Below are 26,334 nucleotides of genomic sequence, written 5' to 3' on the forward strand. Positions count from 1 at the left end.
TGCCCGTTGCCAAGCGGACCATGGTCTAGCGGTAGCGTCAGTGCCAAGGAAAAGCACCTGCTACTTAACAGACCAGGAAAGGGAGTCTCCCTTTCCCCGGGGGAGTTTAGAGAACACTGTGCTCCTCCACCTCTTGTGGAAGGCCTGACATCAGTCAGACCCGCCCACAGTTATCCAGAGGCCTAACCGTCTCCCTGTGATGCTGTGCTTCAGTGGTCACGCTCCTATTTCATGTTCATGTTCTACTCTGTACTCCTGGCTCCGCCCTCTAGATAGCAGTAGTAAAATTAGTGAAAGTATTAAAGTCTTTGATCTTTCCGAAAAGAGCATAGAAGAAACAATGACATAAGCTGTCCTTTCTCCGCCTCTGCTACCTAAGAGGGAAGGGCCCCCTGTCCAGTGGACACGTGACTCACGTGACCTTATCAATCATTGGAGGTGACTCACACTCTTTACCTTGCCCCTTTTGCTCTGTATCCAATAAATATCAGCGCAGCCAGGCATGCGGGGCCACTATTGGTCTCCGCATCTTGGTGGTAGTGGTGCCCTGGGCCCAGCTGTCTTTTCTTCTATCTCTTTGTCTTGTGCCTTTATTTCTATGATCTCCCATCTCTGCACATGGGGAGAAAACCCCACAGATCCTGTAGGGCTGGTCCCTACAGGTCTTGAACTCGTGACCTCAGGTAATCCTCCCGCCTCGGCCTCCCAAAGTGTTGGGATTACAGGCGTGAGCCACCGCGGCTGGCCGGCATAATGTTTTTAAGTTCACCCACATCGTAGGTATATCAGTGCTTCATGCCTTTTTCTGACTGAATCACAGTGCACTGTGTGGCTGGACAGCATTCTGTTTATCCATTCATTAGTTGATGGACAATTTGTTTCCCAAATGTGGCTTTTGTGCTGTTTTCCCAGTAGCCTTTGGTTATTGAGAATCGTGCCACTATGAGCATTTGTGTACAAGCTTTTGTTTGAATACCTTCTTTCCATTCTTTGGGGACCAGTACTAGGAGCAGAACTGCTGGATCATATGTGAATTCTGTCTGGCTTTTTGAAGAACTGGTCTGCACGATTTTAAAGACAGACAAGGTAGTTGCCAATGTTTGAAAATCCAAAGGTTGACATTAAACTTGAGATTTCTGGTTTTTCTTGAAACATCTAGAGCAGAGGTTCCCAACCCCCAGGCCACAGACCAGTACCGGTCCATGGCCTGCTAGGATTGGGGCCCCACAGCAGGAGGCAAGCGGCAAGCAAGTATCACTGCCTAGCTCCACCTCCTGCCAGATTCTCATAGGGCGTGAACCCTGTTGTGAACCGTGCATTCAAGGGATCTAGGTTGCATGCTGCTGATGAAAATCTAATGCCTGATGATCTGAGGTGGAACAGTTTCACCTGAAAACCATCTGCCACCACTGATTATTTATGGGAAAATTGTCTTCCATGAAACTGGTCCCTGGGGAAATGCTGATCTAAAGAACCAGCAACATGAGGGCTTATGACCCCCTGACACGTCCAGTCTGAACTGAGGCTGTGTCTCACTCAAGACTTCCCTTGGCTGCCCCAGTGGCTGACACAGGGCTGTCCAGTTTGGCACACGCAGCAGTACCCATTCGCTGCCGACCAGCCGACAGTTGGCTGGCTGGGGGTGGGCCCAAATGTCTCCACTAGTAGGTTTCATGCTACCCCGGAGCTCCGCCCCTATGTGCACCATGGAACTGTGGGTATTTGTGGCTGGTCTTCCAAGTGGGGTCTCAGAGGCTGCCCAATAGCTTCTGTGGCCCCAGGAGGACCCAGGAGGTGAGGCTGGGCATCTCCAGCCCTGCTCAGGGCCTCCCCAACCCCGCCATGGGCCAAAGGGGCATGCCCCCCAGAACCTGCACCCTCCTTCTAGACCACCCGGGATCAGGGCCTGGGCAGGGTGACTGGTTGGGGAAGCCAGGCCCAGCCACCCACCACATGCTGGCCACAGCTGGAGGAGTCCAAGGGTGCAGATTTGAGCCTGGTCTTTCAGGTCATTGTGAAGAGATTGCTTGTCTAGGACTGGCTGCATTTTATTCAACAGCTTGATGGGCGACTTTAAATATTTAGACACATGGCACAGGGGCCTCTATCTGCGCTCTCGTCCCAGCCCTGGAAATTCAGGGGGTGTGGTGTCGACACCCAGAAGTCAGGATCCTGGTCTCTGGGCTTAGTGCTGCCTGGCTGTGCCAAACTCGGGCCACAGGTCTCAAAGCCACCCCACCAAAGGCATCGTCCAGGCCCGCACTCCCCAGCGCTGCAAGCCTGGCCTGGGATGTGGGGGCCTCCAGGAGCCCCATCCCTGACTTACAGGCCCACCTTCTCCACGGGTCCCTCACAGGCTCAGCTTCTTGGGAACTGGCCCTGCCTGGCCCTCATGTTCCTGCTGGGCCAAGCCAAGGGACCCATGCGTCCTTTCTTGGGCGTGCAGAATTCTCTGAAGGCAGGTGGCACAGTCAGTTGTGCCTGCTAGAAAGGGTGCTGGAACCTCCATTTCCTGGTCCCCACCTGTTCCATTCACACTCCACCTCCCCAGTCCTGTGAGCCTCCCTCTGCCCTCATCACCTACCGCTCCACCAACCCCATCCCCAATCCGAAACCTCCTGTGGGCAGGAGGGGAAAGGGAAAGGAGGTATCGGGGTGTTTGAGGAACAGGCACTGAGGTTTCTGGGGCCTGCTGGGTGGAGCCGGGCTTGGCCAGGTGAGGGTGGTGGGGCAGGCAGGGGCTTTGGGAATCTTCTTGGTTCTTCCTGTTGGCACAAAAGCTTGGGCCCCTCTGCAGATTACGAAGAATCTCAATCCTGCCTGGTGTGTAAGGTAGGTGGTAGAAGAGGGGCCCACTGGGAGCTCCGGGAGGGCAGAGCCTGTGTCTGTCTGGTTCACTGGGCCAGGCTGGGCACGTCGAGGTGCTCAGGAATATGACGAGTGAGAAAGGAGGTGTGAGTGAGCCTGCACCCTCCTGGCAGGTTTTGGAGAGGGCGGCACAGAGGAAACAAAGCAATCACAGCAGCTGACACTTAGGGGTGGCTGACTTTGTGCCAGGCCCTGTTCTAAACACTGGGCGGCTCAACTCTTTCATTCCTCACAACGGTCCTGCCACGTAGGCACTTTTTTTTTTTTTTTTTTTTTTGAGATGGAGTCTCGCTCTGTCACCCAGGCTGGAGTGCGGTGGCCGGATCTCAGCTCATTGCAAGCTCCGCCTCCCAGGTTTACGCCATTCTCCTGCCTCAGCCTCCCGTAGGCACTATTTTTAACATCCCCATTTCACAGATGAGATGGCCAAGGCACAGAGAGACCGAGGAACTTGCCCAAGGTCGTATAGTTGGTAGGTGGTGGGGGACGGCTTCGAGCCCAGGTCAGATTCCAGAGCTCACCATTCTTCTGCCTGGGAAGCTGCCCTCCCCTTCACGGGCAGAAATGTGAGCACTGGGTCAGCTGGAAAGGCACGAGCTCCCAGGACTCTTGGCCTCACTCCAGCTACTCCTGGCTGGGTCCCAAGGGCCACCTGCTCCATCAGCCAGGGAGAGAGCCTCTGGCTGGAAGCCATCTGGAGCAATTCGGCTGCAGGTGCCTCCATCTGGCCGCCCCTGCGGAACAGCAAGGTCTCCTGTGCCACCAGGAGCACAGGCGCTGGGCCAGACCCTGAGGTGTCAGAAGGGCGCTTGGCAACCCCCTGCCCTGGGAGCCGGAGTCCCACTGCCAGTGGGCCCAGGCTGGGAGGGGAAGAGGGTGAGAGGCTGGGCAAAAAATGAAAGGTGGGGCCTTGCATTTCTTTTTCTTTTTCTTTTTTTTGAGAAGGAGTCTCCCTCTGTCACCCAGAGGAGTGCAGTGGCATGATCTCGGCTCACTGCGACCTCCACCTCCTGGGTTCAAGTGATTCTCCTGCCTTATTCTCCCGAGTAGTTGGCATTACAGGCACCTGCCACCACGCCCCAGCTAATTTTTGTATTTTTAGTAGAGACGGGGTTTTGCCATGTTGGCCAGGCTAGTCTGGAACTCCTAACCTCAAGTGATCCACCTGCCTTGAACTCCCAAAGTGTTGGGATTACAGGCATGAGCCACCACACCCGGCCTTGCATTTCTTATTTTTTATTATTTATTTATTTATTTTGAGATGGAGTCTCACTCTTGTCACCTAGGCTGGAGTGCAATGGTGCGACCTCAGCTTACTGCAACCTTTGCCTCCCGGGTTCAAGTTATTCTCCTGCCTCAGCCTCCTGAGTAGCTGGGATTACAGGTGCCTGCAGCCACGCCCAGCTATGTTTTATATTTTTAGTAGAGACGGGGTTTCACCATGTTGGCCAGGCTGGTCTCAAACTCCTGACCTCAGGTGATCCATCCACCTCGGCCTCCCAAAGTGGTGGGATTGTAGGTGTGAGCCACCACGCCCGGCCTCTCTATTATTTTAAAAGGCCTCCTTTGATCGTCTAGATACAGTGCTAAGTTTTATATAGCAGGCTAAAGAAGGATGTGTACACGATGAGGCCATTGTTGTTAAAAATAAATAAGATAAATAAATAAACGGAAAAAATAAAATTAAGAAAACGTGCAGGGCTATGCAGCCTGCCCAAGACAGTGCATTTAAATCCTGGCCTCAGGCTCGTCCTGGCTGTGTGACCCCGGGCAACTTACACACCTGCTCTGCGGTGGACATTCTTTCTGTATTTTCTTCCTCTGATTGAGGAAAGAGAGCCCATCCGCCTTGCTGGAGTGGGAAATGCTGGACTGGAGGGTGCAGGTGCGTGGTGGGAGCTGTGGTGGGGAGGCCAGCAAGGGGGTATCCCTGGGGGTGAGGGCTGTGCCTAGGGCAGCATCTGGGGCTCTGGCTCTCCAGCCACCCTGTGCAGGATACTGGGTGCCCTTCCTGGCTCCACTCACCCTCCTCTTTTTTGTTTTTTTTTGTTTGTTGGTTTGTTTTTGAGACAGAGTTTTGCTCTTGTTGCCCAGGCTGGAGTGCAGTGGCACAATCTCAGCTCACTGCAACTTCCGCCTCCCAGGTTCAAGTGATTCTCCTGCTTCAGTTTCCTGAGTAACTGGGATTACAGGCATGTGCCACCACACCTGGCCAGTTTTGTACTTGTAGTAGAGACAGGGTTTCTCTATGTTGGTCAGGCTGGTCTCAAACTCCCGATCTCAGGTGATCCGCCCACCTCAGCCTCCCAAAGTGCTGGGGATTATAGGCATTAGCCACCGTGCCCAGCTGTTTGCTTTTTTTGAGACGAAGTCTTGCTCTGTCGCCCGGGCTGGAGTACAGCGGCGTGATCTCACCTCACTGCAACCTCCATCTCCTGGGTTCAAGGGCTTCTCCTGCCTGAGACTCCTGAGTAGCTGGGACTATAGGCGTCTGCTACCACACCCAGCTGGTTTTTATTTTTACTTTTTTTTTTTTTTTTTTTTGAGACGGAATCTTGCTCTGTCGCCCAGGTTGGAGTGCAGTGGTACAATATTGGCTCACTATAACCTCCGCTTCCTAGGTTCAAGGGATTCTCCTGCCTCAGCCTCCCAAGTATCTGGGATTATAGGCGCCCACCACCATGCCTGGCTAATTTTTGTATTTTTAGTAGAGACAAGGTTTCGCCATGCTGGCCAGGCTGGTCTTGAACTCCTGACCTCAGGAGTGATCCGCCTGCCTTGGCCTCCCAAAGTGCTGGGGTTACAGGTGTGAGCCACCGTGCAGCCCACTTTCCCTACTCTTACCTTGCTCTCCTGAAGTGTCTGAGGGGTCTGTGATCCTTCAAATAATCTCCTTTGCCTCTTAAATCACCTGGTGTTTTGTTTTGGTGCTTGTGGCTAAGGTTGCTGGCCAGGATGCTTTCAGAGCCCTGGTGTGTGGAGCTGTAAGATGGCCATATTATATTAATTGATCCCACTCTCAGCATCTCTGCAGAGACACTTGAAATAAGGCATGTCCAGCCTCAGTGCTAGGGCTTAGCAAATGCAGGGGTGAGGGGCGATGTCTGAGTGTGGGTTTCATTTTACAGAAAAACACTGGAAATACCTGTCAGAAAATATTAACAGTTATGCTGGGCGTGGTGGCTCACACCTGTAATCCTAGCACTTTGGAAGCCTGAGGAGTGAGGATGGCTTGAGCCCAGGGATTCGAGATCAGCCTGGAAAACATAGTGAAACTCCATCTCTACCAAAAATACAAAAAATTAGCTGGGTGTGGTGGTGCGCGGCTGTAGTTCCAGCTGCTCCGGAGGCTGAGGTGGGATGATGCTTTGAGCCCAGGAGGTGCAGGTTGCAGTGAACTGAGATCGTGCCACTGCACTCTAGCCAGGACGACAAAGCGAGACTCTGTCTAAAAAAAAAAAAAAAAAAGAAAGAAAGAAAATATTAATAGTTATTAGCTCTGGATAAAGAATTGTGGGTGAGTTTAATTTACAAATTTTTATGATTTTGCTTTTCTGTATTTTCGAACTTTCCTACAAGTTGTGACATGTGATTTAAACCGAAAAATAAATAAGTAATGTTTTTCTTCCTGATGCCTTTCCCTTAACTCTTCTGGCTGGGATGCGCCAGGATGGACCAGGCTTCTGGGGAGACAAGGAGGACAAGGAGGCCGGCCCAGGTCTGCCGGGAGATGCTGCTGGATGCTCCCCAGGCTCCCATAAATGCCTCGTAACAGTAAGGCATGGGCTGGGCAGGAAACGCCGACGAAGCAATTCTGCTTATTTAGGGGAGTAGGTGGGGGCAGGGGACAGGCCACACTGCTGCAGAGGGCGGGGGGAGGGGAGGTGTTTCCCCTGACAGCAGAGCCGTTCAGATGAAGCTGGGCTCCCCAGGGTTCCTTGCTCAGCCTGACCTGGCTCTGGGTGCCAAAGGAAGGAGGCAGCTGGAGGCATGGAGGTGGGGGGCAGCTGCGGCCGCCCAGGAGGGGAGTGGATGCCTGATGCCTGCGCAGGGCTGCCTGGCTTGGGGGTGAAACACTGGACTCCAGCATCAGGCAGCCCTGGGTTCAACTCTCGCCTCTGCTTCTTAGAAACTGTGACCCCAGGCAAGTGACTTTGCCTCTCCCAGCCTCCACTTACCCCTCTGTAAAATGGGCATGAGAATCCCTTCCTCCGGAGGCAGTGAGTCTCAATCTAGGACGATTTTGCCCCCAATTTGGCAATTACTGGAGGCACTTTGAGTTGCAACAACTGGGGACAGGGAATTTGGCAATTACTGGAGGCACTTTCACTTGCAACAACTGGGGACAGGGCACATCGAAGTGCCACATGGAAGCCAGTGATGCGGCTGCACATCCCACGTGCACAGGGCAGCCCCCCACCCCCTGCCATGGAGAATGACCCAGCCCCCAAGGTCAATGGTGCCAAGGTTGAAACCCTTGCCCTCGGGTGCAGGTGAGGGTTAATGCAGTAATGCAAACACAGCGCCTGGGGGTGCGGTGATGATGATCCAAGCCGCACAATGGGAGCCTTTTCCTCCTTACCTCCCAGAACCAGATGTCAAAATATGAGCTCTGGGGACAAGGGTGTGCCATTTTAAGAGAGAATGGTCTAGGACTTTTGGCTCCGCCGACCTTGTTTTCTCCTTCTCCTGCTGCCTGGAATATGTCAGAGTTTTTCCAAATGGCCACTGGCAACATTCCGTCCACCCTCTGGGGAGGTCAGGGCCTGAGTGTGTCCCTGGGGACTGGGACTGCCACTCTGATTTACAATGAGCTCCACATCCCTGGTCCTGGATGCACAGGCCGGTGCCAGAAGAGCTGACACAGAGCGGGCCCAGCTGACAGAGGTCAAGGAGGACAGAGTGGGTGCCCACAGAGGCCCCTGCCTCCCAGACCCCTCAAGGGTATTCGGGGACACATCCAGGGTGACATAAAGAGGTATGCCCTCTGCACCACCGTGTGGGCCTCTTCACAGCCCCCAGCTGCCCACCTTCTGCACCAGGGGCTTCTACTGCAGCCCTCATGCCAGCCTGGCACTGGTGCCTGACAGAGGGTGACCCACTTGCCTCCAGACAAGAACAGTGCTGGGATGTCATTGACGCTCCAGGGTCCCCAGCCTGGTGGATCGGACCAGGGCTGGCCACTGGGATTGGGCCCTGCTGTCCCTGTCTCAAGTTCTGCCTCTAGTTCTGCTTCTAGGTGATACTTTATCATCTTGATGACTAGGAGGAAGCACCTGCTGTTTACTGACTGCGGCCAGTGCTGCTTTTCTCTGGGGTGAGTTCTGCTCGGCTGCCCTGTGCTCACTGGAAGGCAGGGGCAGTCCTGTTCTGGACAGAGGTGGACTCCTCAGCCTGAGTCATGGACAGTCCTCTTCCTGGTGACTTGAGGGTCACCACAGGGGACTGTGGCCAAGGAAGGGTGGGTTTCAGCCTCTCTGGCCTTAGAGGACTCAGGGGGCCCATATGCCAATCAGGGAGGGTCACAAGAACTTGGAAAGTGTGCATGGAACAGAAAACCCAAATTCTAGTGTTTTAATCACATCAACGTTTATTTTTTTTTCTCACACAGTAAGACACGCAGGTGGTGCGGTGGCTCACACCTGTAATCCCAGCACTTTGGAAGGCCAAGGCCGGAGGATCACTTGAGCCTAGGAGTTCGAGACCAGCCTGGGCAACATAGTGAGACCCCAACTCTATAAAAAATAAGTAGATAAATAAAAGCAGTGCAGAGGTTGCAGCCAGGGCAGGTGTCCCAGGCGCTGCAACTTCCACCCCCAGCTCCACCCTTCACTGTCCTGAGGGTGACACTTTTACGCTCAGTATCTCAAGAAGGCTCCTTCCCCATCCTGCTGACTGAAGAACAGAGGGAGGGATGAGAGAGAAAAAACAGAGCCACAAACTTGGACAACTGAGGCTTTGTGGGGTGTGGAGGAAGGCATGACTTTTAAGGAACTTTCTGGAAGCCCCACCCATCACTCCTGCTTACATCTCACTGCTCAGAGCTGTGTCCCCTGGCCACTCCTATCCACAAGAAGCCCCAGAGAGGTGTTTTATTTTATCTGGGTGCTTTGGGTCCCAGGCAGTGGGGTTCTGTGAATAAGGAAGAAGGTGAGCGTAGAGATGGGTCAGCTGTGGGAGGATCTGGGGCTGGCAGAAGGCACTTCCGGGTCAGCGGGGTGCTGGGGATGGGAGCTAACAGAGGAGGCCAGGAGGGGCTGGCATTTGGGCTGGGGACGCTGTGAGTCCTATGCAGTGTCCTGTCATACCTCCCCCTCTTTTTCTGCGTTGTACTCTCCTGCTGTCCCCAAGGCCAAGTTTGTTCCACTTGGTCTTAGCTTAGCTTTGGGGACTCAAAGGAAGGACCCAGGTCTAAACCTCGCAGCCGGGAAAGAACAGGTGTGGTGGCAGAAGTCAGTGCTGGGAGCACCTGCAGGTGGAGCAGTGGGAGCAGTTAGCAACCGGGACCGGATCCCCGGCACTGCTCTGAAATAAACTTAGGTGGACAGGAGGCTGGACCGAGGGGGAAGTGTGGCCCCAGGGCTGGAGACACCAAGCAGAGCTGGGAGAGCTGCTGGATCCTCTGAAGCAGAGGTCCCAGGGGATGAACCCTGAATCAAGGAGCTTCCTCTCACCACTCCCAAGCTGCCCGTCCCCTCCAGCACTCCTCCTTAATCTTGAGAAGGTAAGGAGGACACGGAAATGGTGGCCCCAATAGGGAAACCGTTTCTTTAAGGCTTTGTTGTGGGTTCCTCACTAAGCCGCAAACCTGCCCAGCGTCCCCAACACAGAAAGAAAACAGGCCGTGGAGGCAGCGGTGAGCAAACTCTTTACTCCTCGGATTCTCGCCCCTCGGCCCCCGCGGTGACCGGCACTCCCGCCCAGTCCCCCCTACAGGGGACAGTAAATACGAACAAAAATAGTTCTCTACAGAACGAAATGTCCAGGCCCCCCACCCCTTCCTTCTCTCCTCCTCCCCCAGATGGTGAGTTCCTTGGTCACCGGGCCTCCGGTGAGGCCTGGGGTCTGATGGGTTGCAGGAAAAATAAAGAATAGAAAACAGGACCGAGTTAGCGTCTGGAATTGTAGGCAACTGGAGGTCGGGGTCCGCCGCCGCCCGTGAGCCCGGCACAGGCCAGGGGTCGTCGGCCACAGTCCCGTGTGTGCACGTGTGGTGGGAGGCAGGACGGGGTGTGGGGCGAGCAGCGTTTCTCCCGACCCTCTGGCTCACCACCAGCGAAAAAAAAAAAAAGAGACAAAAAAGGAACTGGGCAGCAGATAATACAAAAGAAAAACGAAACCAAATCGCAGGTGCGGGGACCGGAGTTCCTAGGCGCCCCTGCTGCGGGGGGGAGGGCAGTGCGGGCGGGAGCGTGGGCCGGGCGGGGGGCCCTGCTGAGTAGCACCTGGGAGCAGCTTGGGCCGCACCCTTCTCGCCGCCCGGCCTCGGACGCCGGCTCCGCCCCGGGACCCCCGGCCCCCGGGTGCAGGGAGCGTCCCCCGGGCGGGGCTCAGCGGCTCAGGCGGGCGGCCAGCCCCAGCAGCAGCAGGCAGCCGAGCAGGGTGGCGGGGCGCGGGGCGGCCCCGGGCGCGTGGTCGCAGTCCAGGCCGCCGTCATCGTCGGCGGGGTCGCAGCGGGGCTGCTCGCAGCGCACGCCGGTGTAGCCGCGCGGGCAGGCGCAGCGCTGGTTCTGCAGGCAGGTGCCTCCGTTCTGGCACAGCAGCTGGTCGTCATCGCACACGTTGGCTGCGGGCGGAGGGGGCGGTCAGCACGGGGCGTGGCCCGGTCCCTCCCGCCCCACCTCCGAGCTCCTGCGAAGCGGGGTGTGCGAGCTCCTGGGGGCGCCGTCTGGGCCGGGGGTGTAGGAGGCTCCGGGAGCGCTGGGTGTGAAACGTCCCGCTGGGAGGGTAACGGCGCCCGGGCGAGATCGGGCCCCCGGCTGCCTCCCACCGCTGCCCTTCTCTCCCCGCCCCACTGGCCTCGGTGCGGTTCTTCAGACGCGCCTGCAGTCTCCAGAGCTGTGCACGTGCTGTTCCATGCGCCTGGAGCACCCTGCCACCCTCTGCCTGCAGCTAACGCCGACTCGGACAGCCTCCCTCCCTCTGTCCCCGCAAAACCCTTTTCAACCAACCCCAGCTGCGTCTTTCTCGTAGTTCCCACCACGCACCACCATGCCCAAGATCGCATCAGGCCCCGCCCCGAGCTCTTCTTGGACCCGCCCCTCGGCCCGGACCCCGACCCCAGCAGCATTCTGTCCACGCCCACCTGCCCGCTCAGTATCGCTAGGCCCCGCCCACCGCCCCCAGCTCTACCCCATCTCATCAGGCCGCCGCCAACTTCCAGGACCCTGCCTCGTCTACGTGAGGCCCGCCCACCTCCCCAGCCCCGTCTCGTGAGGCCCGCCCACCTCCCCTGCCCCGTCTCGTGAGGCCCGCCCACCTCCCCTGCCCCGTCTCGTGAGGCCCGCCCACCTCCCCTGCCCCGTCTCGTGAGGCCCGCCCACCTCCCCAGCCCCGTCTCGTGAGGCCCGCCCACCTCCCCAGCCCCGTCTCGTGAGGCCCGCCCACCTCCCCTGCCCCGTCTCGTGAGGCCCGCCCACCTCCCCTGCCCCGTCTCGTGAGGCCCGCCCACCTCCCCTGCCCCGTCTCGTGAGGCCCGCCCACCTCCCCTGCCCCGTCTCGTGAGGCCCGCCCACCTCCCCTGCCCCGTCTCGTGAGGCCCGCCCACCTCCCCTGCCCCGTCTCGTGAGGCCCGCCCACCTCCCCAGCCCCGTCTCGTGAGGCCCGCCCACCTCCCCAGCCCCGTCTCGTGAGGCCCGCCCACCTCCCCAGCCCCGTCTCGTGAGGCCCGCCCACCTCCCCAGCCCCGTCTCGTGAGGCCCGCCCACCTCCCCTGTCCCGCCTCGTGAGGCCCGCCCACCTTCCCAGCCCCGTCTCGTGAGGCCCGCCCACCTTCCCAGCCCCGTCTCGTGAGGCCCGCCCACCTCCCCTGCCCCGTCCCACGAGGCCCCGCCCACTTCCCCGGCCCTGTCCTGTCTTGCTAGGTCCCGTCCACCGTCCCGGCCAGGTCTTACTAGGCCCCGCCCACTGCCTCGGTCCTGCCCCGCCACCTTTCCGCAGGCTCCGCCCACGGGGGAACGGCGCGCACTCACGGTAGCAGCCCTGGCGCCAGTAGTGCGTGGGGAGGCAGTCGTCGCACTTGGGGCCCGCCGCGCCCTCGCGGCACTCGCAGAAGCCGGTCTCGTTGCACCGGTCGTGCACGGAGCCTATCTGGTTGCAGTTACACTCTGGACGGACACGGGCACGTGGTCAGGGCTACCTGTGGGCGCCGTCTGCTCGGACCCCCACTCTCCCGGCCTCGCAGCCGGGTCTCCGCACTCCCCAGGGGATGCTCCCCACACTTGGGTCCACGTGAGCCCGCGGCTGGACGGCGGGTGGGGACTGCCCGGGGTGTCCAGACCTGGAGGGAAGACTCCGGCTTCCTTCCCTGGGATCAAAAATCTCCCAGCCCCGCCTTCCCCGCCCTGGCTCTGGCGTGACCCGGGTCAGCCCCTTCCCCTTTCTGGGCAACTAGAGGGGTCGCTGACCCTTCCCATCTCCAAAGAGCTATGACTCCGACAGATGGCAGAAGCTCAGCGGAGGCCACTGAGCATGTCTGGGGCTGCTGTGCTGTGGGGGTGGCCCTCCTCCACAGCTCCTTTCCAGGGGAGTGGAGGAACAGCCTATTCCTGCTCCCGGGGGGGCCCAGTTGGTTTCCTTGGGGCTCTGCTTTGTGGGAGGGGGCGAATATCCTCCACCCTGAGAAACCTTGCAGCTCAGTGATGGCTCTAGGGGTGGAGGCAGGGAGAGCCAGGGAGAGGAGGACGGTGCCAGGGTGGGGGCGCCTCTAATTGGATCCAAAGGCCCTGCCCTGTCCCTGCAGCTGGCCCCCTGTGACGTCAGCGGCTTTGATCACTTAGAGTTGATGGAATTATCTGAAGGCTGCCGCCATAATTCAAACCGACAGCTCCAGCTTTGCAGGAGCCCCTCCTCTGCGCAGCCAGAGCCGCCTGCTGGGTGGGGGATGGGCGATGGTGTCCCAAGGGGCCTGGCTGGGCAGGGTTGGGGGACAGCCCCTGGGGCTGAGACCTGGCCTCTACTGACGACAGGGGCAACTATTCCAGGCTGGTGCGTTTTGGTTGGCAGTCATGGCTTTGGTCTTTGCCCAGGCCCAAGGCCCTGATGAACTTCCTTCTCTACCCCAAAGCCAGTCCTTGAGTAGAACTTGGAAGAAAGCAGACCGGGTGCCCACCGGGGGTGAAGAGCAGCTTTATATCTGGACCTCGGCTGGTAAAGCGTTTGAAGAAAAGCTTCAGCCACAAAAAAAGAGCTGAAAACTAATCTGATCTGCCTCCCGATTTGATGAATGAGGAAGCCGAGGCCCAGGGAGGGGAAGGCACCTGCCCAAATGTATGCAGCAAGGCCATCTTTTGGCCCCCAACTGGCCCCCAAGGAGGAGGGATAGGCTGTTCCTCCACCCTTCTGGAAAGGAGCTATGGAGGGGGACTGTCTCCCCCACCCCCCCACCGACACCAGCCCCAGACAGATGCTCAGTGGCCTCTGCCACTGAGTGCCTGCCACCTGCTACAGTCACAGCTCTTTGGAACCAGGAAGGGTCAGTGTCCCCTCCAGTTGCCCAGAGAGGGAAAGGCCACTGGTAAGTTTTGCAACTCCAGTGCCTGCCAGAGAACTGCAAGGGGAGGTTACTAATAGAGTAGCTTCTGGAGCTTTCTATCCTTAGAGATGGAGTGGGCCCTGGAGTTAGAATTCCCACAGCCTCCCCAGGTGATTCTGATGCGGGGGGCCCCAGAGGGGGCACGCATTCCAGCAAGTTCCCTGTGCCGTGTCCGTGCCCTCTCACCAATGCAGACGTTCTCATCATCCAGCTCTGCCGAGCCGTTTCGGTAGTAGCCCAGCCGGCAGTGCTGGCAGTGCTGACCTCGCGTGTTGTGTTTGCAGCTGACGCAGGTCACCACATTCAGGAAGTCAATGTAGCTGCAGCGGTTGGAGTGACCGTAGCATTCGCAGTCTGGGGCGGCCAAGTAGGAAAAATATCAATGATCAGTGATAATTCAGGGAAACTGAGGCACAGGGCAAGGAAGGACTCACCCCAGGTCATGCAGGGAGGAAGGCACCTTTGGAAAAGATGGTGCCCTAGGCCTCCAACCCTTCTGTCAGATTCAGGAAGAGACAGGCCTCCCTGCTTTGAGCCCGGAGGAGAACCTGAGTAGGCTGAGCCCAGGGATTCTCACCTGGCCCTGTGGGCAGGGAACCAGGGAGGGCCAGTGGGCAGCACCTGCTAACGCCTGGCTGGGCACCAGGGCCAAGTGCTCACTGAAGGATGCCCGAGTGCTGGAGTGATTAGAAAGTGATTCATGCAAGGAGGGCGGGGTCATGCCACCTGGCTGTGCACTGGGGGAGGGTGGCGCCTGGGTTCACGGCGCTCCCTGTGGTGTCCTCGGGTGGATGAATGCATGGATGGACGCTGGACAAGATGCAATGGGCCAGGAGCTCCTGCCCATGCTGCTTTGGAAGATGGTTGGGAGGAAAATGCCCACCTGCTGGACCCTTTCTTATTAGCCTGAGCTTTCTGCAAGTTTGGTTGTTTTGCAGGATGCTAAGAGTGAGTGCCACTTTAAAGCAGGTGCCCCAGGAACCTGTTTGCCTCCCCCTGGCCCTGGCCCGGCTTGTGACTCGCTGCTCCTGGAAACACATGGTTTCATACCAAGGACCACCACCACCATGTCCTGCCACCTCCTGCACCCCACTCCTATGTGGTTCTCAGGTTGACCCCTGCCTAATCGGCTCCGCTCCGAGGACCAGACAAGCATGGGGCAAGGCTCTCAGGGACTGGAGGTGAACCCCACAATGTCAGTGGAGGATTTGGTAAGGTCACCATCCCTAAGAATGGGGGGGCATCCCTTGATGTTCCTACGAAGGGACACAGTATTCACCCGCCCACACACCCTCCAGCAAGAAAGCCAATGTGGCTGCCCCTGAACCAGGAAGGACACCGGCCACCCTCTTGAAACACCATCTGTGTATCTCTAGAGGACCCAGCTTCCCTTTTGTGATGGGATAAGGAGGGACTGACCCAGTGGTCAAGGGCATGGGAGACCCTGGAGAAGCAGCCTGTGCCCATGAGAGATGGTGGGCATTCCCACCTGTGGGCCACCTGGATTTGCCCCCTTCACTTTGTCCCTCCAGAGACAATGAGGTGAGGCATCCTCTAAGTGTCCCAAAGAGCAGCATTGGTGACCCGTGTGTCCCAGATTCTGCTTCAGCCAAGACGAGCCCCTGGACCACACCTCCCAGGGGAGCCAGGACAGGCTATTTCTGGCATCTGCTCTGCCCGCTGTGTGGCCTGCCCACTGTGCCCAAGTTGGCTTCTGACTCACACCTGCTCCCAGCTCCCTTGGGGAGGGAGGCCTGTAGGGAAGAGAGACTCAGTTTAACCTTGGCCCAGCTACTCCGGGAGGGTTTTCTGAGCCAGGCATTTGTCCTCTGTCCTGCACCGTCTTGTCTTGCACCGTCTTTTTCCAGTGACGGTTGGGGAACAGGTGGCAGGGAGGGCTGATGGGGCCCCAGGCCCATCCTCTTACCTTGGAATTCTTCAATAGGCATCACTTGAGGAGATTTGGGCTTGAGCTGGAAAAGTTTGTAGCCCTTGGCAGGGGCAGGGGCAGCAGCAGGGGTGCCCACAGCTTGGAGAGATGAGAAACAGGTTCTTTCGTCTGCCGTGGTCCCGCTGCCCAGGGAAGAGCCCAGCAAAGGCTTCCAAGCGGCCCTGGGCCAGCTCTAGGGCAGGCAGCCTTGTCGCCTGCTCAGAAGTGAGGGAGGGAGAGGCCCCTCTGGCCTCAAATCACACAGCCCCTCTCCTCGAAGAGCCCAGGGAGATGGGGCCCCTTCCTGAAGGAAACACAGCACATCCCGAGCTTGCAAATCAGCCCTGCCCTTGGTCCCCTCTCTGAGACCATGGACACATCTGGCTGGATTACTCCCCCAAATGACTTCTGTAACCCCTGACACCCCCCGCGCCCTGCTAAGGCCTTCTTGGAAGCCGAACGGCTTTTAGACGGATTGATAGCGTGTTGCACACCTGTCTCTTGCTCTCCCCACCTCCTCTTCAAACTTCCGGGAGCATCAAACCCAGAGACTAAACCTGGCATTTAAGGACTTTGGCATCTCCCTTCCTTTCTGAAACAATCTTCCTGCTCCAGCCAAAGTGAATCCTTTGCTCTCCCTGGAGTCCCACTTGCAAGTGCTGTCAAGCCAGGAACAGCGACGCCCTGCCCAGCATCCCACTGGGGCCGCAGCGCCCTATCTGTGCGTGAGCAGGCCACTGTCCCGGAAGCGTCACTGCCTTGGCTTCCCCATGGGGGTCTGTGGCGGCCTGGTGGGCCCAGGGCAGGGAAGTGATGGCTCCCGTCAGCTTTGTCTCGATCACCAGAGAGGACACCAGACCCAGGTCCTCCGGGTTTCTAGGAACCAACCATCCAACCCTCTCTAAATATGCTTCCAGCGCCAGAGCTTCCTGCCAGTAGAGGGCGCTCAAAGCCCGGCTCGCTGCTCAGAGCTGGGGCTGGAGGGAATTTGAACAGGTGAGCTGGAAGAACAGCTCACCGGTTCCCTAGACCTCAGGCCCTAATTCCCAGCCCAGGCTTGGTGAACTGGGGCCAGGGACCATTTCCCTTCTGGAGAGTCAGGCAGGCCTGCACGTTTCCTTGGCGTGTCTGTCTACGGCTACAGATGAGCCGGTGCGTCTCCTCCCATGTAACAGGAGGATGTCAGTGTCTTCCAGGATCCCGCCCTCCCGCCTTTAACCCACACATTTTCCACTTTGTCAGGCTCCCTACCATCCCACTGCCAAGCCTTTGCCCTGGCTGGTCCTGCGGCCTGGAATATGCCACCTTCTTCCTTCACCCGCCACAGTCCACCCTCTGAGGTCTCACGGCCCCCGCTCCTGCAGGAAGCTCCCTCTGACTTGCTCTGTGATCCAGCAACTGCCCTGGTGTCCTGTGAGCAAGGGGGAGCTGGAAAGGGGGGTTCCTGTCATGGGAGGCAGGACCTCCACTCGACTCCGAAACCCTCGGAGGGAGTGCTGGTGGAAGAGCTTGGCGTGGCGGTGCCACATGGAACTTCTCTAAGCAGGTGAAGTTTGGGGGCAGAGCTGGTAGACCTGCTCTCCCAGGCTGCTCCCTCACCACCATGCCCTAGAGCTTCCCAGGCACCGACATTCTACACCCGTGCCCTCAGTTGGTTGCTGCACCACCAACCCCCCGCCGACCCCAGGTCCCCACCACGCACCCCTGCTACTTCCACTACAGGGGGAGGGGCCTATGAGTCTAAGAGGGCGCTTCCCCGGGGTCTCAGGCCCATCACAGGCCTTGCCCCCATACCTTCTGCACGGGCGGCCACCTGGGACCACCTGCTTGAGAGCGGGGCAGCCGTAGATGGCCTGGTCCACTCTTGTGGGGAAGAAGAGAAGAAACCAAGTTATGTGAGGGGGTGGTGCTGAGGGAAGCTGGGCTCTTACTGAGGCACCACAGCCCCGCACCCGACAGGCCCCTTAAAGCAGCAGCACTATCAGGAGAGGCTCTCTCTATACTGGCCAAAGGAACTGGGTCCAAATCTACTACAGAGGCAGCATCTACACTATTGCAGTCTGTGGACAGCACATACAGACTTAAAGCCAGATAGATGGGAGGTGGCCTCATGCCTGAGAATCTGCATATGCTTCAGCGAGACCCTTCTACACTCCCTGTGTGATCCCCGTTCTGACTGAAGGACAGAGCTAGGCCAGGTCCCGTCTCTGGGCCCAGACCTCTCTGAGCTGACGTCTCTAATGGCTGCAAAGTGGGGCACGTGTTCTGGCCAAGATCTTAGATGTGTCCGGAAGTATTCTGGAAGGCCTCCTTCCTGTCCAGCCCCCATCCAGGGACCGGAGCCTCCCCCAGCATCTGACTTGCTTCCCTGATCACCGCCCTTCTACCTTCCTGACCCCTGACCCCTGGCCTGGGCCCATTTTCACCAGGGACCCCAGCATGAATCAGCCCCCAAATGCCACAGTGCTCAGCCCCTAGACTAACAGGACCCCCAGCCAGGAAGGCAGGCAGGGCTGGCAAAGAACTGTCCTGTGCCCAAATTTCCAAGGACAAACCCAGGGGGACAGGGGAGGGCTGCTGTTTTCTCCTTCTTGAAGGGATTATACACAAGGGTGGCTGTGGGGAAAGAAAAGGAAAAGCTACCAGCTAACAAGGGCGGAAGACTTCCCAGCTGGGAGCGGAGAGCTTTGGACATCAATTGACTTTAATACGATGTTCAGTGGGAAGATGAGGCCGCCAGGCCCAAATTGGCAAGGGCTTAATTAGAGCCACGAGAAAGCCAGCCCTGAAGGCATTTGCTTCGGAGCCTGTCTCCCTCCACCCTCCGTGGCCCAGCCCAGGAGAGGATTAGTGTCTCCAGCGGCATTTTCCGCCCCCAGCGCTGTCCTCCAGACAGCTTGACATTGGCAGGCGGGAGAAACATCTGGCCCAGGAGTTCAGAGGCCCAGCTGGACTCTGGTCAAAGAGCCCAAAGCACCTGTTGAGAGGCGTCCGGGGATATTCAGGATCTTTCAGGGACCAGGGTTTTGGGGAGGGAGAGAGTCCTAGCTGGGCTGCCCAGGGGCACAACTCAGGTGTGTAGGAAGCAAGTTCTCGCCAAGGCCTGTGTGCTGTAGCAAGGCCCCATGGAAGCCTGGTCTGCTCCTTTGGAACTGGGAAGCCCTGCAAGCCAGGCCTTAAAGATAGCACTACCTGGCCGGGCGCAGTGGCTTACGCCTGGAATCCTAGCACTTTGGGAGGCTGAGGCGGGTGGATCAGTTGAGGTCAGGAGTTCGATACCAGCCTGACCAGCATGGTGAAACCCCGTCTCTACTAAAAAGACCACAATTAGCTGAACCCGGTGACGGGTGCCTATAATCCCAGTTACTTGGGAGGCTGAGGCAGGAGAATTGCTTGAACCCGGGAGGCGGAGGTTGTGGTGAGCTGAGGTCGCACCATTGCACTCCAGCCTCGGCGACAAGAGCGAAGCTCCATCTCAAAATAAATAAATAAATAAATAAATAAATAAATAAAGATAGCATAGCCCCTGGAGGCCTCAGGGTAACAGCTTTGGGTGGCTGAGTTGGCGCACCCTGAGTTCAAATCCTGCCTGTGCCTCTCCATAATCCCGGGACATCGGGCAGCTGCCTCTTTTTTTTTTCTTCTGAAACAGTTTGATTCAGGTATAATTTACATATCATAAAATCCAGCTGCGTCTTCCTAAGCCTCGATTGCCCTCACCTGTGGGACTAGGAAAATAACAGCCTCCATCTCACAGAGCTGTGACCCCAGAATATAATGATACGATGATAGGAGCACAGCCTTTAGCCCGGGAGAACTCACCCTCAGCAACTGCAATGATCGTTTTTATTAATGGGGGCTCTGGACAGGGGCTTCGGTTGCTGAAGAGGAGGGAGGAGCCCCTAGATGTGGGCTGTGGGGGCCACTGACTGTCACATTGAAGCCACCTCCTCCCCTAATGTCCTGCTTCTTGACACAGGGCTGAGGGTGCAGAGCAACACTGTCTTGCCGAGAGGGAGGGTATGCCTTCTGCTCCCCGAGGGGGTCCTGGGGATCCTTGCCTCCCCCACATGTACCACTCCGGCCTCTGACTTTTCCTCTTTAATTCCCAACTTTGCACAATCTGCCCAGCCTCCCACGGCTGCCCTGGCACCAAGTCAGAAGCAGCTCCGCAAATGGATTCAAGGTTCCTCTGTGTGTGCGTGTGTGTTTGTGTACGTGTGTGTGCATGCATGTGTGTGTGTACGTGTGTGTGCATGCGTGTGTGTGTGTACGTGTGTGTGCATGCATGCGTGTGTGCGTGTGTACACTTGCACATGTGATATGGAGAGTATCTGGCCTCCCAGCCAGACCACTGTTTGGAGGCAGGCACAGCACCCACCACCACTGTTTTTGCTTCTGTCTGCCCACCACAGGCTCAGTAGCCAAGCACAGCTCCCCTGTGGCTGGGCCAACCTATGTCTGAAGTCCAGAATTCTCAGAGTGACCCACGTCCTCCACCCCAAGGAGGATTCCTGGGCCAGGAGGCTTCCCTGAAATCCTCCAATCTTTTGGCTACCCCTGCCTCCTGTAAATGCCTCGTGCAGAAAGGGAAGGATGTAGAGAGAAGTGGGATGTGCTGCCCCCAGGGGAGCCGCTCCGGATGGCCTAGGAAGGAGGAGGTCTTTCTCTCAGCATTTGCCCCCGCCTGGGGAGCCTGAGTGCCCATGCAGCAACAGGCCAAGGCAGGAGCTGACGGAGGGGACTCTGCCCTTCAGAAATGCCACCCTTCCAGGGGGAAGGAGCAGTGGGGCAGGTCCTCTTGGATCAGAGAGAGGGAGGGCCAGGGCACTACCCAAGGGGTCAGGAGTCCCCACCAGGTCCTCCCTGCAGGGAGGTGGGGGACAGGATATGGCAGGTTATTGGAGCACCCCTCCCCGGCTGGGACCAGGAAGAATTCCCCTTGGTCATTGTCTTCCTGGAGCCCTCTGGGAAGGAAAAATCCTTTCAGACCCCTGGCACCTGCAGTGCGCAGAGTCCAGGGACACTCCCAAGGTGAGTCCAGGTGAGAGCAGAGGCCCACCCCAGCACCCCCAGCCTTGAATGTATGCGAATCCCTCCTTCGGAGGGGAGTGAGAATCAGGTTTCCATGCTTGTCTGTGGCAGAACCCTGAGGGGGCAGGACGTCTGGCCCTGGCCTGGCCTTGCGCTACACACGCAGCCCCCACATTCCCAGTAGCCAAACCCAACTCCAGAGGCTCCCTCTGGCCTGCTAATCAGAGACGTTTGCTTTCTGGGCTAACCCTGCTCCATCCATCGCACCGGTGCGCTGCTGAGGGGTTAAGGACAGAGAGGCCCTGGGGGCCAGGTGGGGGCAGGGTGTGGGCGGGGCTCCAGCAACCGTGGAGGCAGAAGCACCACTGGGAGACAAGGCCGGTCTTTGGCTGCATGTCAGGATGGCCTTGCTGCCCCCAGCACCTTTCCTCCCAGTTCCTGCAGCTATCTGGCCACACTGGTCTGGGAGACCTTCTAAGCAATGGCTTGAAGGGCAGGAGGAAGACGATTTCGGAAGCTGAACTGACCACTGAATCCCCTGGTTGGGCTCAGGAACAGGTTGACCCAGGTGACCTGGAAGCCCCTTTGGCTTGTGGCCTCCCAGCTCTAGGGTTGCAGCGTCTCTATTCTAAGAGCCAAGCCCCTGCTCTCCCGCACAGGGCTGCCAACCCTCCCACCCCAAGAGAGGCGGGGACGCAGGCTAGAAGCAGGAGAGGGTGGGATGGCAGGGGTCACTGTACCCTGGCACCCACCTGTGGGCTGTGGGGTGCTGGGAGCCGTGGGGGCCCAGGCAGTGGACGTGGAGGGGACAGGAGTAGTGGGAGCCCCTGTCATGGCTGTGGTGGCCGCAGTGGCCACAGGGCCTTTGGGGTCGGGGTCTTTCTGGGACCCGCTGATGCCTGGTGAGAGATGGGAAAAGCAAGAGAGGGTGGGGGGGTTGCTGGGGTGGGGACACCACAGAGAAGTAACTTACGACGGCTGTGCAGGCCCGCGTCCCTGGCGCCCTCTCGGCCCATTGGCTTCCCAGCCAGGGGCCCTCTGGGTCCGGGAGGGACAATGTGGGTGGGATGTGGGGCCCCACGGAGCCCTGGTGGAGGCTGACAGTGCACCCCAGAAGCATTTCTGAGATTTGGGGTCTGCTCCCGGCTGGCTCTTTGACATTGGCCAGCCCTTTCCTGCTGCCTCTCGGAGCAGATGGCGACCTCCCGGGGGAGGGGTTTGCAAGGCTGAAATGAGAGACTGTGCCCGGCGCCCTGTGAGTGTTTGGGGACAGTCTCGATGACATTCACTGATAATCTGCGGGCACCATGTCGCCCTCACCCTCCTGGGGAACTCTCAGGACCCCCACCTCCTGCGGATGCCCCTCCTTGGTCCAACTCCCCTGGGACCTGAGCTGACCTGGACGAGCAGAGCCCTGGGCCAAGCTGGCTACAGAGGCTGCTCAGAGGGAGGCTGCCCCCACGGTCAGGCTGGGGGGTGGATTCTACCCCTGGTGGAAGGTCACCCCACTCTTGCCTGGCAGGAGAGACTCCTCTCCCAGATCCAGGTGAGAGAAGAGGCCCGGGCGGGAGGAGCAGGGAGCCCACCCGGGGCCAAGGGACCTGCAAAAGGTCCTGTCCCGTTTTCCAAAGCAGCACTGATGGAGCTCCTGGGAGAGCCTGAGACTTGCTGGACAGCAGGCCACAGCAAAATGACACATGACACATGGCATATGATGTGGAGGGGAGAGGTGGAGGGGGGAGAGGTGGAGAAGCACATTGGGTGTAATTAGAGGACGGAGTGAATAGGCCCAAGTCCCAGAGGGGACACCGAAGCCCCTTTTTTCTCTCCTGCTTTTTCCAGGACATGCAAAGAGGGGCCCTGGCCGCCCTCCCTGGGCGTGTACTTACTGCCAAAGGAACCTGCAGCAGCACCTGCGGGAGAGAGAGGGGCGTAAGCTGGCTGCCCCAGGGGAAGGGGCCTGGCTGTCGCCTCCCTGCAGAGGGTCCAGCAGGCCAGGGGAGGGCCTGGAGGTGCTCCTCCCTCAAGAGCACCTGCTGCACCACACAGCTGCTAGCAATGATGACCTGCAGGGTGTGGGGACCGGGGTGGATTATCCCGTTCCATCCTCATGGCAGCCCTGGGAGGGAGGAACCACTATTGGCCCATTTTGCAGATGGAGACACTGAATCTCAGAGCAGTGACTTGCCCTTGGGGACATGCTGACAGGTGCCAAACGCTCCACTGGGAGCTTCATACACACTCCTATTTTAGATTTTTGGGCCCTCCAGTGCAGGACAAGGACATTGTGTGGAGTGTTCCTGTCTAAGAAGTGCAGTGTGGCTGGAAAACTCGCTGAGAAACCACGGGAACGGCCGTCGCGGGTGGTGTGCGTCCCACGTGCCAGGCACGGTGTCAGCATCCCCTACATGAACTGTGCCGTCCTCATAAGAACCCCATGAGGGAGTTTCCTTACGGTCCTGATTCTACAGCTGAGGACACGTGGCTGGGGGAGAAATATAGCTGGGAGTGGGCGAGGCCTGACTCGAATCTGGGTGTCTTTGTGTGTCCAGGGGATGGGGGAGGCCTATGATCCTGGTGTGACCAGGGGCCTCGAAATCCTGGAGTGAGATTCATCCCAGTTGCAAAAGGAAGGAGCTGGTGCCACAGCTTTCTCCACAGTGTTCCCAAGAAAGGACGCTGTGGGATCAGCAGTGGGACGTGTGGCTCATGGACTTCTCCTGGGCCTGGGAGGACGAGCCTATCCCCACCCATTCCTTCCTCCACCTCCGTGTCTGGGCAGGCACCTGCTAGACCCTGAGGACACCTCAGGGTGCAGCCACAGTAAGCACCACCAGGACTGGGTGGTGACTAAGTGAGGCTCTGTGGGGACAGGCGGGACATCAGGCAGGGCACAGGGAGGTCCTGGGGCCTCTAAGTTGGGCCCTGGGGGGTGATGATGGGCTGGCCAGGTGGGGGCAGAGGGGTAAGGAGGTGGGAAGACATTGGGCTTGAGGGCTGCTGCAGGGCTGAGGGTGGCATTGGGAGAGACCTGGGGGGATGGAGGGAAGTTGGAAGAACGTGGGGGGAGGAGGGTCTCCAGTCAAGGTGACCCCCAGACTTGCAGCTTGGCCCCGTGTATGTCGGTGCCACTTACTGAGAAGGGGTCACAGCAGGGGCAGGGTGAGGGCAAAATTAGCCTCTGTGTCTCCTTGGGCTGTTTCCTGTTGGTGCCCCAGAGAAGGCAGGAGACCCGGGTGCTGAGGACAGCAGCGCCTGCAAATATCAGAAGAAACCCCTCCTTCCTGGGGCTTGGGGGCCTCAAAGGCAATTCCCAGGGACTCCCAGGGAAGCAGGAGGTGGGGCCAGCTCCAGGAGTCTCCCCTAAATAAGGAAGCCCCAGCTGCGCAGTCCCTACAGGCCTGTCTGTCCATCGCTGGCTAGACCGGTGGTGGTGAGGGTGGGGACAGTGGGTCCTCCTAGGTGTGACCTGCAGCTAAGTGTCTCAGGTGGCCAGAGACGGGCAGAGGGAGGCCTTGCAGAACCTCCAGATGCAGGAGGCAAGTGGAAGAAGAAAAAAGTCAGAAATGGCCAGACATGGTGGCTCATGCCTGTAATCCCAGCACTTTGGGAGACTAAGACAGGAGGGTTACTAGAGCTCAGGATCTCGAGACCAGCCTGGGCAACATGGCAAAACCTTTTCCCTACAAAAAACACAAAAATTACCCGGGCCTGGTGGCATGCACCTGTGGTCCCAGCTACTTGGGAGGCTGAAGTGGAGGATCGCTTAAGCCCAGGAGGTTGAGGTTACAGTGAGCCATGATTGCGCCACTGCACTCCAGCCTGGGCAACAGAGTGAGAAACCTATCTCTAAGACAAAAAAAAAAAAAAAAAAAAAAAAAAAATGGAGGGCATGATGATGGAGAGAACGGAGGCAGAGAGGAGGGAAGGGAGAGAGGCCCTCAGGATAGACAAAGGGGAAGCCAATTTGTGAGTCAGGGAGAGAGTGACGGCCACTAAAGAGAGACCTCAGGAAAGGGTTTGGACCACAAAGAGATGGGGATGGCAAGCTGGGAGGAGGCAGTGGCTGGAGTGGGCTGTCAGCCCCCGGAGCGCTCTTTGTGCCTTTGAAGACCTGAGAGTGCTGTTTGGTGCCTGCCAAGTCACCCCTTCAAAGGCCTGTCTCACCGCCTGCTGCAGCACACGCGTGACATGCCTGTCATGGCCTCTGCACATGGCTCTCAGCTTTGATCAGCCTAAAGTCACATAAATCTTCCACCCGTCGAGGGAGGATGTCCAGATGGGGTGCAGGAGCCCACTGCCCAGGCCTGGTGTGGGCATCAGATCCAGTAGCTGCCCTAAGCCCTGGCATTGGCACGCAACTCACTGTGAAACCTGGGAGGACCCCGAGGTTCGCTGGGCCTCAGTCTGCTCATCTGGACAATGGAGCATAATAAGGACTGCGCCCTATGGGGCTGTGTGAGGTGGAAGCGAGATACACAAAGTGCCCAGGAGGGCCTTGGGCACCAACCACGCACTTGAGAACGGCCAGCATCTGTAAAGTGGCAACGGTGGGGGTCAGGGAGAGCCCACCCCAGGGGCAGTCTGTGGCCTTCTCCACTTGCAGCCCAGGGGCTTCCTGAGTGGGGGTCCTCCGAAGGGGGACTATGATGCAGATGCGAGTGGGCAGACCCTGAGGATGGCTCCCTGGCATGGCTGGGCGAGGACAGGAGAGGGGTGGGCAGAGAGCACGTGCGGGGGACTCCGGTGCAGGCCATAGAGGACACATCTGTAAAATGGGATGACAGGAGCTCAGCTCCCAGGGGTTGCTCTGAGGATGGAGGAAGTGCTGAACACGTAGCACTTGGCTTTTGTGGCTTGCTCCAAACACCCCAGAGATGCTCATGATCAGGGATGATGCTACTGATCCCCTCACCTGAAGTGGGGGTCCCACCTCATCACTCCCTGCCATCCCACGGGGGCCTCCTGCCAGGTGTCAGGGTTAAGAAGGGGAAGGGCTACAGAAATGCTGCTCATCTCGGGTTTCCCTGCAGACCAGGGCTGGAAGGGCAGCTTAGCGTTCGGCAGGATGCAGGTATGCTAGAGGGACCTGTTACAAGACCTGGTGCTTGGGAGCTGTAGAACAAAGTGTGTGTGTGTGGGGCATGCATGCATGTGTGTGTCTGTGCATGCATGTGTTTGTGCATTTATATGTATGCCCATGCCTGTGCATGCATGCTCGTATGTTTCTGCGTGCACATGTGCATGCAGGTGCACACGTATGTGCCTGTGTGCAGGTATGTGTGCGTGTGTATGATCCACAGCTCCTGGGATTGATGGGCGGGGAAGACTACAGTCATGCAGGCTTGTGGCCCCGGGGAGTGGCACGTACAGGCATTGGGAGAGCCGTGGGGCAGCGGCAGGTAGGAGCCGGCCCGCCAGGACCGGGTGCGGAAATTCTTCTTGCACTTGCCGCAGTCGGGGCCGGTGGTGTTGTGCTCGCACTCGCACTGCAGGCTGCCCTCTCGCATGGAGCACAGGTTGGCATGCAGGTTGCACTTGCACCTGGGGACACACCGAGAGGGCAGAGATGTCAGAGAGCTTGTGGGCAGCCTGGCCTGGCCTCTGGGGAAAGGAGAGCCTCCCAGGAGGGGCCCAGGAAGAAACCCTGGAGGCCACCAGCCTAACCTTTAGGCCAGAAACTCCTTGATTCCCCTTCCTGCGGAGAGATCAACGCCGCGTTCCGAAGGCCACCGCTGCACTTACTGCG

General features: G+C 58.3%; 1 protein-coding gene across 20 annotated transcripts in view; it reads right to left on the bottom strand.

The window, feature by feature from the left end:
- Positions 1 to 8,435: 8,435 nt before the first annotated feature.
- Positions 8,436 to 26,334, bottom strand: part of NTNG2 (netrin G2) — an 83,604-nt gene continuing 65,705 nt past the window's right edge. For 13 of the 20 annotated variants that reach the window (XM_065529981.2, XM_065529980.2, XM_065529976.2 and 10 more), the window contains 8 exons: positions 25,957 to 26,129; positions 22,475 to 22,498; positions 21,338 to 21,484; positions 17,346 to 17,414; positions 15,549 to 15,650; positions 13,808 to 13,975; positions 12,060 to 12,194; positions 8,436 to 10,654 (listed from right to left, as the gene is read on the bottom strand). In XM_065529981.2, the coding sequence (XP_065386053.1) occupies positions 10,419 to 10,654; positions 12,060 to 12,194; positions 13,808 to 13,975; positions 15,549 to 15,650; positions 17,346 to 17,414; positions 21,338 to 21,484; positions 22,475 to 22,498; positions 25,957 to 26,129 (1,054 nt within the window). In that variant the 3' untranslated portion in view covers positions 8,436 to 10,418. The remainder of the gene's footprint in view (positions 10,655 to 12,059; positions 12,195 to 13,807; positions 13,976 to 15,548; positions 15,651 to 17,345; positions 17,415 to 21,337; positions 21,485 to 22,474; positions 22,499 to 25,956; positions 26,130 to 26,334) is intronic. The other 7 variants (XM_074016193.1, XM_074016195.1, XM_074016191.1 and 4 more) reach the window with 2 other exon arrangements.

Source organism: Macaca fascicularis, chromosome 15 (genome assembly GCF_037993035.2).
Source record: "Macaca fascicularis isolate 582-1 chromosome 15, T2T-MFA8v1.1".
NCBI classification, from domain to species: domain Eukaryota; kingdom Metazoa; phylum Chordata; class Mammalia; order Primates; family Cercopithecidae; genus Macaca; species Macaca fascicularis.